The 13,110-nt window shown below is 41.2% G+C and overlaps 1 protein-coding gene across 2 annotated transcripts in view; it reads left to right on the forward strand.

Moving 5' to 3' along the window:
• TTYH1 (tweety family member 1) overlaps positions 1-13,110 on the forward strand; it is a 279,501-nt gene that overhangs the window by 225,940 nt on the left and 40,451 nt on the right. For both annotated transcript variants that reach the window (XM_077457547.1, XM_077457548.1), the window contains exons 6-7: positions 4,166-4,238; positions 11,007-11,082. In XM_077457547.1, coding sequence (XP_077313673.1) covers positions 4,166-4,238; positions 11,007-11,082 — 149 coding nt within the window. The remainder of the gene's footprint in view (positions 1-4,165; positions 4,239-11,006; positions 11,083-13,110) is intronic.

A 13,110-nucleotide genomic window follows, 5' to 3' on the forward strand; every position in this document is an offset into this window, starting at 1 on the left:
CACAGCCACCATCTGCATGCAGCTTCCAATCCATAGATTTCTGCTGCTGGCTTTCCCAATGTGGCAAAACGCCTGTGCGAATTGTGCCTTAATCTTATTTATTTTTTTCAGAATAATTACAAAAATAGGTTAGCAGTGGGTTTGGCAGCCCCTGAAAATGATCAATTCAATGGAGTTTTGTACCTGAATGAAGACAGCAGCAGGGTGTGTGTGACTCCAGTGGAAAGAGTTCCCCAATAAATTGTCTGTCCAGGTAGCTGACCCTATCATGTCAGTCCTAAACAAACATTTTACTGTACCAATTAAAGATGTTCCTTCATTCAAAGATGCTACTGATGCAACAGATGCAAACTGATGCAAACTAAAAGTTTGAGATGCTCAGATCAGTGTTTTCTGATTTGCAGGCCAAGACAATCATTTCTAGTTTGGTGCACTGTCTTTTGATCTATCCTCTGCTTCCAAAGCATTCACAAAGTTCTTAGCACCTCTTCTTGCACTTCTAGAAACTCAGGACCTCCAGATCACCGGTTATCTGGACTGTCTTCACCTGAAGTACTAATCTCCCTTGCAACTATCTGCTAGCATCCACATGACTATTCAGATGCTCCAAGCATTGGTTTGAGTGTTTAACTTCCAAAAAATCTTCTATCCGGCAATCTCTTTACCTGGAATATTGAGTCTGATCCTGGATACATCCCAAGAGAATGTTTTCCTACCAGAGAAGAAAATGATGTTCCTCTTAGAATTCATTCTCAGGAATAAAGGTCAGAGAGAAACCCCTCAGTGAGATTCTCCATGACAGGTCTAGGCCTTATGGTATCCTCCTTGGAAGCTGTTCCATTTACTTTATTCCACGTGAGGCCACTCTAGCACAACATCTTGTCAGCAACAAGCGTGCTCTTTCTTTCAACTTACCTGTGCTCCTATCCAGCCAAGCGAGGAACTCTGTAGTTTGGAGAATCTCCAGCACAGTCATAATAGTAGGCAAGTCCTTTCTACCTTATCACCGGAAAGTGATAACAACAGATGCCATTCTTTTAGGCTGAAGAGGATTGTTGCAGTCCCTCACAGTCCAGGGAACATGGTCATCAGTTGAAGCCAAATTATCTACCGTCATCTTGGATCTCAGAGCAATCAAAATGGCTCTGCAACACTGGGCCACCTTCTAAAGGTAAACTCTATCAGAGTGCAAACACATAATAGCACCACCGTGGTCTACAGCAACCACCAAAGGGACACCAAGAAATATGAAGCCTTGAAGGAAGCAATGCAAATCATCTTATGGACAAAAGCTCACTGTTCAGCAATCTCTGTAGTCCACGTCCCAGGAATGGACAACTGGTTACCTCAGCAGTCACCACCTGGAAAGAATCCAAGCTTACTGAGCTGAACAGAACTAGCTATTGAGGGAATCTATTGCACATTTTCACAGCTCCTACTGTAAAGAAGCCTTTTCATATTTGAAGATTAAATCTCCTTTTCTCCAGTTGTAAAGTGTGCCCCCTTTTCCTCTGTGGTGGCCTTAAAGTGTATAACTCAACACCCAGTTCACTGTATGGACCACTTATGTATTTACACATGTTGATCATATCCCCCTTATTCTCTGCTTCTCGAGAGAGAATAAATTCAGTTCCTCTAATCTTTTCCTCTTAGTTGAGCTCCTCCAGACATCCTCAGACTTACAAGAGATGACCCCTAGCCTCTTTCCATCAGGCCAGGCCTACTGTCCCAGAAACCTCTGTTTTATTCTGCTTCTCAGTCACTAGTTTTGATGGCATGGCTGTTGAAGCCCAGGTCATAAAAAACAGAGGGTCTTTGAATCTGTCACCCCTGCTTTGCAAAAAGCTGGAAAAGCCACATCAATAAAGAACTATTATCATACCTAGGAATCCTTATTTGCTTTGTGTAAAAACAGGCAAGTCAATCCCAGAGAATCTGGATTTAACCAGCACCCTAAAAGGACAGATTTTGGCCTTTTCCATTTTCTTTCATAAAACACTGATTTCACTCTCCCTGGTCAAATCTCTATAAAAGGTGTTTCTTGGATCAGGACTCCCTTACAGAACCCTGTATTTTCCTGGGACCTCATCTTGGTTCTCTTTGCCCCAGAGAAACCATCCTTTAAACCCATCAGGCATATCCCTTAGATGATCTTTGCCACAAAGTGGCCTTCTTGGCTACCATCAAAACTGTCAGTTGTGTCTCAGAGTTGGTGCCTCTCTTTTACAAGGATTCCTGATCCTTCATAATGACAAGGCAGTCCTACATCCAAGGCCATCCTTCCTTCCCAAGGTGGTATCAGACTTCAACTTCAATGAGGATATCATTTTTCCATCTATGTGCCTTGCTCCAAAGCACCCCAAAGAAAATGCTCTTCATTGCCTTTATGTAACCAGAGCCATTAGTGTCTACCTAAAAGCGACAGTTCCTATCAGGAAGATGGACGTGTCCTGCTTTCAGGAATTTGCAAGGGACACCCTGCTTCTAAATCAATCATTGCTTGCTGGATCTCTAAGATTTACACTCTAAAGCACAAAATTCTTGTGCTTTTATGCGCCCACTCCACCAGATCCTGGGTATTTTCTGGCATCAGGTCTCTTTAGCCCAGCTCTGTAAGGTCACCACCTGATATTTTGTTCATATTTTTCAAGGTTTTACCAGATAAATATTCAATCTTCTACAGATGCAGATTTGTCCACAATGATCTTGCAACGACACTCTTGTTGTTGGGTCTGTTGAGCCATGGTTGTTTTTGGGCCTGTTTGCACAGTTCTGTTTGAATAGTTGTTGCCCACCCCTCTCATTCATTACTTGGGGATGTCCCAGGGTCTATGAATACTCAGCCTGTGCCCTGTATTACACAAGTAAAATAAGAGGAATTTCAACGTACTTGTAAATTACCGTATTTATCGGTGTATAACACGTGCCGGCGTATAACACGCACCCTAAGTTTAGGAGGGATTTTTAATTTTTTAATTAATTTTGAATTTAAAAGAAAAAAACTTTTAGGAGGGAAGTTTAAGGAAAAAAAACTTACATTTAAATGCCCATTGATGCAGCCTTATCAGTGTCATTTGCAGCCTTCCATTGCAGCCTTGTCAGTCATTTGCAGCCTTGTCAGTCATTTGCAGCCTTCCATTGCAGCCTTGTCAGTCATTTGCAGCCTTTCATTGCAGCCTTGTCAGTCACTTTCAGCCTTGCATTTAGCCTTGTCAGTCACTTGCAGCCTTGCATTTAGCCTTGTCAGTCATTTGCAGTCTTGTCTGTGGCTTTGCCATTTAAAAATGGCGCCGCCGAGATACAGAGCAGATGTCCTGTGCTTCTCAGCAGCGCTCGGCTATTTTTGGCCGCACTAGGCCGTTCTCGGCTATTTTCGGCCATTCTCGGCTATTTTCGGGCACACTCAGCAGTCCTCAGTGGCTTTCGGCTTTCCGAAAGCCGCCGAGAATGGGCGAGTGCGGCCGAAAATAGCCGAGAACAGCCGAAGATAGCCAAGAACGGCCGAGTGCGGCCCGAAAATACCCAGAAGCCGCAGAGAGCGGCAGAAAGGCTTAAAAATAGTGGGGGATCGGCGTATAACACGCACTCCAGATTTCCCCCTGATTTTAGGGGGAAAAAGTGCTTCTTATACGCCGATAAATACAGTATATATCTTGGAGCACCGTACAGGACACAGGACTACCTTACTTCTATTCCTTTGGTGGGGAGGGGGGGAACGTGTTCTCAAAAGCTTTACCAGCGTCCAAACACCTGAAGGTATGAGTCTACCCCAGGATTCTAAGCCTTGGTCATGTACTGTAATCCAAGATATGGAATATACAGGTAAGTAATTCAAAATTCCTTTTTTTTTCTATTTGGAGAAGGGGTAAAACCTCTGACAGTTTCTTTTGTTTCTATCTTTATCAGGGACTTTCATACAGTTCCTGTGTAGGTAATGAGTGCAGGCTGAATAAAACGTAAGGGGAAAATCTTCTCAACTGGGGCAAAGTTACCAATAATGACCTGACAGAGGTTGGAATTCAGCTTTAACCATTGATTAAATTTTTATAACATGTAGAAAGCTGGTAGTACCAAATTGTGTCTGCATTTATTTTATTGCATTTACTTACTGTGCAATTAAAGCTGCATTGTTGACTTTCTGTATTTTTTGTGTCTGTTTTTCCAGAATGACTGTGGTGAGCTTTTTTGTGTTGTTACTCAGCTGGGGATCTATGGGACTTGAGATGGCCACTGCTGTGGTAAGTGTACAGATCTGAAGATACCCTGTGCTAAACCATTAGGAAATCACACAACACCAAAGCACTTGGCTTTATAAGGCACCAGATATTTTAAAAATGACAATCGTACATACATAATTTTATTTTTACATAATAATACTAATATGTATAATATGTGTAATATGTATAATATGTATATGTGTGTGCATCTCAAAAAATTTGAATATCATCAAAAAGTTAATTTATTTCAGTAATTCAATTCAAAAGTGAAACTCATATATTATATAGATTCATCACACACAGAGTGATATATTTCAAGCATTTCTTTATTTTAATTTTGATGATTACAGTTTACAGCTAGTAAAAACCCAAAATTCTGTATCTCAGAAAATTAGAATTTTGTGAAAAAGTTATATATTGTAGACTTATGGTGTCCCACTTTAATCAGCTAATTAACTCAAAACACCTATAAAGGTTTCCTGAGCCTTTATGGTCTCCCAGTCTGGTTCAGTAGGTTACACAATCATGAATGCTGACTTGACAGTTGTTCAGAAGTCAGTCATTGACACCCTCCATGAGGAGGGTAAGTTACAAAAGGTCATTGCTAAAGAAGCTGGCTTTTCACAGAGTGCTGTATCCAAGCATATTAATGGAAGGTTGAGTGGAAGGAAAAAGTGTGGTAGATGAAGGTGTGTAAGAAACAGGGATAACCGCAGTTTTGAGCGGATTGTGAATCAAAGGCCATTCAATAATTTGGGGAAGATTCACAAGGCATGGACTACGGCTGGTGTCAGTGCTTCAAGAGCCACCACACACAGACGTTTCCAGGACATGGGCTACAACTGTCGCAGTCCTTGTATCAAACTACTCCCGAACCAGAGACATTGTCAGAAGCGCCTTACCTGGGCTTAGGAGAAAAAAGACTGGACTGTTGCTCAGTGGCCCTCTTTTCAGGTGGAAGTAAATTTTGCATTTAATTTGGAAATCCAGGTCCCAGAGTCTGGAGGAAGAGTGGAGAGGCACAGAATCCAAGTTGCATGAGGTCCAGTGTGAAGTTTACACAGTCAGTGGTGATTTGAGGAGCCATGTCATCTGCTGGTGTTGGTCTTCTGTGTTTTATCAACTCCAAAGACAGAGCAGCCCTCTACAAGGAAATTCTAGAGCACTTCATGCTTCCCTCTGCTAACTAGCTTTATGGAGATGCCAATTTCATTTTCCAGCAGGATTGGCATCTGCTCACACTGCCAAAAGTACCACTACCTGGTTTAATAATCATGGTATCACTGTGCTTGATTGTCCAGCAAACTTGCCTGACCTAAACCCCATAGTGGGGTATTCTGAAGAGGAAGATGAGAGACACCAGACCCAACAATGCAGATGAGATGAAGGTCACTATTAAAGCAACCTGGGCTTCCATAAGACCTCAGCAGTGCCACTAGGTGATGGCCCCATGCCACGCTGCATCAATGTAATAATTCATCCAAAATAAGCCTTGCCAAGTATTGAGTGGATACTATACTGTACATGGACATACTTTTCAGTAATTAAAATTGTATTAAAAACCTTTTTTTTTAATTGCTCTTATGTAATATTATAATTTTCTGAGATACAGTATTTTGGGTTTTCACTAGCTGTAAGCCATAATCATCAAAATCATCAAAGGAAAGAAATGCTTGAAATATATCACTCTGTGTGTAATGAATCTATAGAATATATGAGTTTCACTTTTTGAAATGAATTACTGAAATAAATTAACTTTTTGATGATATTCAATTTTTTGTGTGATGCACCTGTATATATCACCTATTATTGCCTAAAACCCCAAGTGTTTAGGTGTTGTGTGATTGTAACTAATAATAAGGGTTGGCACCTTTTATACCACCCACCATCAGGAAATGCTTTTTTTTAGTCTGCAAAGATTTGGGGAATTTAGCAATAAAAACATTTATTATAAGTACATACAGTACTGGTCTTGTCAAACAAATATTTTTCAGAGTAATATTTTTCTATAACTGTGACTCGCAGGGTGAAAACCTTGCCTGAGGTGGCAGGGTGAAAGAGAGGCTTACCATGAACTCTGGCATTTTAAGCATTAGGATGGCAGTTGGAAATGAGAGCGGATGTGACTTGCCATTTGCCATTTCCTGCATCACATACCTTGGAGTCTTTACAGAAGATGATAGAAAAGCACTGAGCATGGGTTTAAACTGTGACTAAACATAGGCAGTGTGTTCACAAAGCTGTTGATACTGGGTTTATCAGTAAATGTAAACTATCCAATATAATACCAAAAGAGGGATATTTTACAACTAAAACGTATTTTAAGTTAAAAAAGGTTATTTTAAACAAGAATTGTCATTTCAAAAGTGTTGGTTGCGTGCCAATCTCAGAACAATAGGTCATTCCTGGTTCATCTATAGTTTGGTGCTTTCCTACTTGATTTTCTCTTCTTATCATATGGCTAAATTACTAAGGTTTATTTGCAAATTGGCTGTTTACTTTAAAAAGGGATTTTTCCTAGAGCCCAGTGAATGAGGTGAAGCTCTGCTGGCTTCCATTATCCAATCATGTGCAATCATAAATAAGTGATTTTTTTCTTTTCCTTGCAGGTGATTGGGTATTCTTTGTAAAGTCCAATTTTATCATATTTACTAAGTGCTAGGGCAAATTCCCCCGAAAAGTGCAGCTTTCCTTGCAAAGTGAACAACCTGTTTACCTTTAGTAAACCAAACCCACTGAGTTTCTCCTCGAGAGAACCACAGAGACTTTTAGTGGCCTCTTTCTTGCCCTTCTGTTATTCTGACACTTTAACTTTATTAATTTGTCCCACTGACCAAGCCACTGACCTAGAACAGGTTTGCAGATAAGAATCACAGATTTGAACTAACATTTCCCAATTGTATAGCTGATCCTCATCAGAAACAGGCATGGTACATTTTTACAGTTACATTGGCCCCGCTTGTACCAATGTAACTCTGTATATACAATACCTGCCCTATACACTTGGAAAATGGAAATCACTGAAGTAGACACCACTACTTCTGTGATCTCCAGTTGCTTTATGGTCCTGTTCTGAGTGGTTAGCCTGATGCACTGTGAACACAGGAGGTATTCCACTTGGCACATGTGCTACTCGAAGAATGCTTTGCATTTTTCCAAATAAATGCAAAGTGTTCTCTGATTGGACAAGATGAAGTGCATTATGTCACCTCCCTGCCTCTCTACCTCCTCCAATCACAGAACTCTTTGCATTCATTCAGAGTGGCTGCTGAGCGGGGACCTGGAAGCAAGTGTAGATTACTGAAGTAGTCATGTCTATTTCAAAAACGTCCAGGGGCATTGGCCAGGTATGGTCCAAGCTGTACCAATGTAACTTTAAAATATACCATACCTGGAATTCACAATCAGAAAGGTAGAGGGAAGCTTGGAGGCAGAGTACTTTGTAGCTTACAGAGTGAGTTACAGTGGAGGGATGGCACAGTACTTTACTGTTTATAAACCAAGATGAAAGGGAATCTGCAAGGTTCTAAAACATTTGTTCTTATTTTTGCACAGTATAATGTTTTTCTTTGATCGCAATCTCTGGGGTGTTGATGTTCCTCATATGTACTGGCCCTTTAAAGGTTCACACCAGAAGACTTCTCACATGTCTAAGCCTTGCAATATGCCATTGACAATTTGCACTTCCAGAATTCAGGAAAATTTAGTCTTCCAGACAGCCTCCTGCAGTTTTCCCAAAATGGAAATATAGGTCTAGTCCTCAATTTTTTTATGAATCAGTTGTCAGCAACTGTGCTGTGCCTTTCATTTGCTCTCTGCTGGGGTGGGGGGTGTTCTATTCTTTGTCCTGCTTGCATGCCCATCAAGCTCCATGAAGCGAGATAATTTAATTGGTCTATTTTATGTGCTGGGTCAGTGGTTTCTCCCACCCCTCACCCTCTGTCGCATCTGTCAGTTTTAATTAGCCTCCAAAATGAGGTATTTATGCAGTTGTACTGAACCTGAATCGCGTTGCCCAATTCACAGACACCTTTTCCTCCTCCCCAAGCCACATTTAACTCTCTGTGGGTCTGAAGTTCAAGTGCATTACTATTATGGGAATAGTAGAATAAGAGAGGGGGGGTTCAGTCAATATAAAGTGAAATGTTCATCTGCTCAGTCTACTGGGAAAACAGCAGGATGAAATGTTCACCGTCATGCAAAGATCACATTACGATGGAAGCGGAGATGGCCTAATCAGCTCTATTTTCTCTCTCACTTTGCTTTGCATGCTATAATAACAATCTGAGAAAATATTTGCATAACTTTGCAAACAAGACCCATGGGTGAAACAAGTAAAGATTTTAGATATGGTTGGATGCGTGTAGGTTAAATCACTTCTTACACCTCTAGGGATAAAAACTAAAACATTTTGAGGTAAAAAATGTGTGATCAAAAGAGGATTTCTACGAAGAATTATAAAAATATGCAGTGCTATAGTGCAGTGTTTCTCAACTCCAATCCTCAAGGCGCCCCAACAGGTCAATTTTTCATGCTTTCCATTAATTTGCATAGGTGATTGGATCAGTTTCACTGCCTTAGTAATTACCACAGCCGTTTCATCTGAGGGAAATCCTGAAAACATGACCTGTTGGGGCGCCTTGAGGACGGGAGTTGAGAAACACTGCTATAGGGACCCGTGAATGCTGAATTTACCTACAGTACCTGAAAGGAATGACTAGTGCCAGTCCTGGACCTTACTGTTAAGCAGCCCATATATTACTTGATTTTCTTTACTTCTACCACAGGGGAAAGGAATGAAACTTATTTGATTCCCCTATCAACACATTCTGTGTTTTCTGGGAGAATGCCTCCTGCAGTGCTATTGTATTCTGCTGGCGGGGGACATGGGGTGTCTTCCGGGTTGACAGAATACAGTGATCACTGTTAGAGGCTATAGCCATTGACAGTAATCACATGAAGAAAAATTCAACAGGCTGCTTGTACCCAAGTCAATAAGTCAATCGATGGATCCACTTGTGTACAATCAGTCTACCCATACATGGATCGAAACTCGGCCAGTCCCTAATTTAAGTGCTAGGATTAGATTAGATAATGAAAAAGATTACCATTATTTTATTGCTGCTGGTATGGTTTTCTGCTTTGTTTTTAAGTCTGGGGTCTCTGAGTTCAATTTGTGTATTGCACTTTAAAATCAGTTAGAACTTTACATACTGTACTTGCTGAGCAGCTTTCATTTTTTCCTTATGTAGCAGAATCCCAGGCCCCTAGAGACCTAATGGTGACCTCCAGAGTTACTACTGACACCCTTCTGTGTAGAGTAGGTTACAAGGCATGGTGGGTGTACTGCAAGATGAATTGGTGGGCGCTCGACATTTTTTGAATGCAACGAGATTTATTGTCTCTTGAACAGAACTGTGGGAGAGAGGGTTAGGGCCAGGACACCCTTAAGTAGATGCATTGACAATTGGCAGACTCCAAGACTATAGGTAGACAGCTATACAGGTGAAGGCGTCCAGCCGGATAAGACTTCAGTATAAGTAGGACTGCTGTCTCCTATGGCAACAGTCTTGTAGAAGTTACTAACGGTAGTTGTATTCAACTATTGGCAACACAAACAGTTCTCTGATTAGTCCACAGTTGTTCACTGTGGAAGTTCACTTAACAAACTCACAGACTTTCACTAGACTTCAGACACAATCTCCACTGAATCCCCTGAGCCCTTCCACTTACAGCACTCAGTATCTTCCTCAAGCATCACCCCCCACTTCCCTACTGGGTGCCTGGCTTACACTCACAGAAACTCTTCATGTGTCACCCCCACTGACCCGCTAGGTTCCTGGCTTGGCACTCGCTGATGCTCCACAAGTGTCACCTCTGCTGTCCCGCTGGGTCCCTGGCCTGGCACTTGCTGAAGTTTTCCCACTTCTTCACCATCCCCGGCTGATGAGAAGACTGCTCTGGTATTGGCTTCAGTTTACTATCAGTGGTCTCCGGTAACAAAGTAGATGGTCCCTTAGTGGCGACAGCTTCCCCTTCTACCTCCAACCACAGCTGGTTTCCTGTTCGGCTGATCCGCTACTTCTGATTGGACTACCAGCCAGTAGTCCCAACCCAATGTTGCTTTGTTACTCCTGTAAAGGCCCACAGCCAGCCTAGAAGCCATATGTCCCCGGGATAGGCCTCAGGCTTCTGACCTAGCAGCCCGGGGCAATGCAACACATGTCCACCCAGACAGCCGTCTAGGTGGCACAGAACCCCGATCACCTGACTCCACTCAAATAAATAGGCTCACCCAGCAGGCCTAGTAGGAACCAAAGAAAATCCCTGCTCATTGGCTGAGATACCCCATCCATTCATGTCTGAGCTTTCAAAGCCCTTGTCTTATCTAATGTCACCAGCATAGTGCCACCTGGTGACAGAAGAGAAAAGATGCAACAAGTCCAGATTTAGAGAGGAATCAATTGATCTTCTAACAATTAGCCAATTCAACTATCACCTGGCAAATACATTTTTGCCTAAACATCAGGGTGCTACATCTACATTAAATTTTTTCGGGCATGCCAAGTTCAATGTCTGCCGATATTTTTTCTGAGTGATCCTATACTTGATCCTAGTTAAGTGTGCCATGGACATAAGAATTCTGATAGCGATGCATAAAGTAAGCTTTCTGTCTTTGCACAATTATAGTATTTCTTGGATGGTGGTAGCAGTTTACGAATTAATCTGACATGGTGCCTATACTTGCTCTTTAATGTTTTATTTTATATTGTTATATAATCTCTACAGGGATTAAGTGATTTCTGTTTGGACCCGGATGAATATATGATGAATCAGACTCAGGCGATCACAAACATCAGTCCAGGTAGGAAATATTTTTTTTTATATAAAGATGTTATATTATGCATTTAGGAAACCTATACTTATCAACATATTCTCTTCTGACAACAAATTTATTACAAATTTTAAAACTCAAAAATATACTCACAGAGATAGATATTTAAAGTAACACTAAATTATATGCTATATGCAGTGTGTATAGAGCAGTGCAAAAACCATAGTCCAGTTCACTAATTTAGATACTCAGAAGCCTCCTAGATCATCCAATACAGTGGGTATCAAAAAGAATCACCCCTTTTAAAAAGAAATTGTTGCTTTGCAGCCTGAACACAGGCACAATTTTTGTTTTATCCATCTGTATTTAGTGCAACGTATAACATCCAAGTGAAAGAAAGATATGACACCATGTCAGAAAAAAAAAGTCAAGAACTGAATCACTGAGTTGGAAAAAGGATCACCGTCCTTCTTATAAATGACTTGTAAACTCAATCAGTTGTACCCAATCACCTTCTCAATGGCACACATAGCCCTTGAACACATGGTCGGACATTCCGACAACAAAATCCGTCGGATTTTTTCAGATGGATTTTGTCCGAAACTGGTGTTACATACACGCGGTCGGACAAAGTTGACGGAAAATCCGATCGTTCGGAACGTGATGACGTTTAGTTACGACGGGACTACGTTCAGGCTAGTAGCCAATAGCTTTGGTCTAGGAATCTGATCTGAGCATGCGTGGCACTTTGTCCGATCGTAATTCTCTACAAACAATCCGGATCATGTTGTCGGAAAATTTTTATATCCAGCTCTCAAACTTTGTTGGTCGGACATTCCGACGGAAAAAGTCAGATGAACACACACACGGTCAGATTATCCAACAACATGGTCCGATCAGACATTTTCCGTCAGAATGTCCGACCGTGTGTATAAGGGCATATACGTTTAAACTGTGACCAGATGTGGTAATTTTGATTAGCTCGTCATGAAAAGAGCTTTCCTGGAGCATTTCAGTCACTGGTAGTGCAACTAAAGCAAACAATCAACTATGGGTGACAAGGCACTGTCAAAAGATGATTGGGATAAGGTTGTGGACAGGCACAAGTCAGGATATGGTTACAAAAAAAAAAAAATCAAAGGCTATTTCAAAGGCTTTTTCAAAGGTATTTCAAAGGTATTTGATACAACACAGACCTTCTCTCGATCAGGACATCGCTCCAAATTGGATGAAACTGGTCAGATAGGCTACCAAGAGGCCTACAACAACTCTGAAGCAGTGGCAGGAATTTATGACAAAGAGTGGTCAGTGTGTGCATGTGACAACAATATCACAATTTCTCCACAAATGTGGATTGTATGGGAGGATTGCAAGAAAAAAAAGCCACTCCTCAAGTAAAGCCACATGCAGTGATGACTGAGCTTTGCCAAAACGCAACTTGAAGATCCTGAGGCCACATGGAAAATGTTTTTTATCAGCAGATGCCCCTAAAATTGAATTATTTGGCCTCAACACCAAACTATATGTCTGGCAGAATTCCAATACAGCTCACCATTCAAATAACATAATTCATAAAGTAAAGTATGGAGGTGTTAATATCCTGTTATGGGGGTGTTTCTCTGCAGCAGGGACTGAAACACTTGTCAGGATAGAAGGAAAAATAGATGAAGCAAAATACTGTCAAATTCTTGAAGAAAATCTGCTGCCCTCTTCTAGAAAGTTGTTGATGGGAAGAAGGTTTACCTTCCAACATGACAATGACCCAAAGCACACAGCAAAAATAACCACACAGTGGTTGAAGGAGAAAAAGGTGAATGTTCTTGCATGGCCTGGTCAGAGCCCAGACTTCATTGAAAATATATGGAATGACTTGAAGACTGCAGTCCACAAACAGTCACCATGAAATTTACCATGAGCTTGAGCAGTTCTGCAAAGAAGAGTGGGCAAAAATTGCAAAGTCTAGATCTGTAAAGTTCGTAGAGACATATCCCAACAGACTAAAGGCTATAATTAAAGCAAAAGGTGGTTAAACAAAATACTGACATAAGGGGGGGTGAT

Source organism: Lithobates pipiens, unplaced genomic scaffold (genome assembly GCF_037356315.1).
Source record: "Lithobates pipiens isolate NorthernLeopardFrog02 unplaced genomic scaffold, aLitPip1_a1.2 Scaffold_27, whole genome shotgun sequence".
Classification (NCBI taxonomy): domain Eukaryota; kingdom Metazoa; phylum Chordata; class Amphibia; order Anura; family Ranidae; genus Lithobates; species Lithobates pipiens.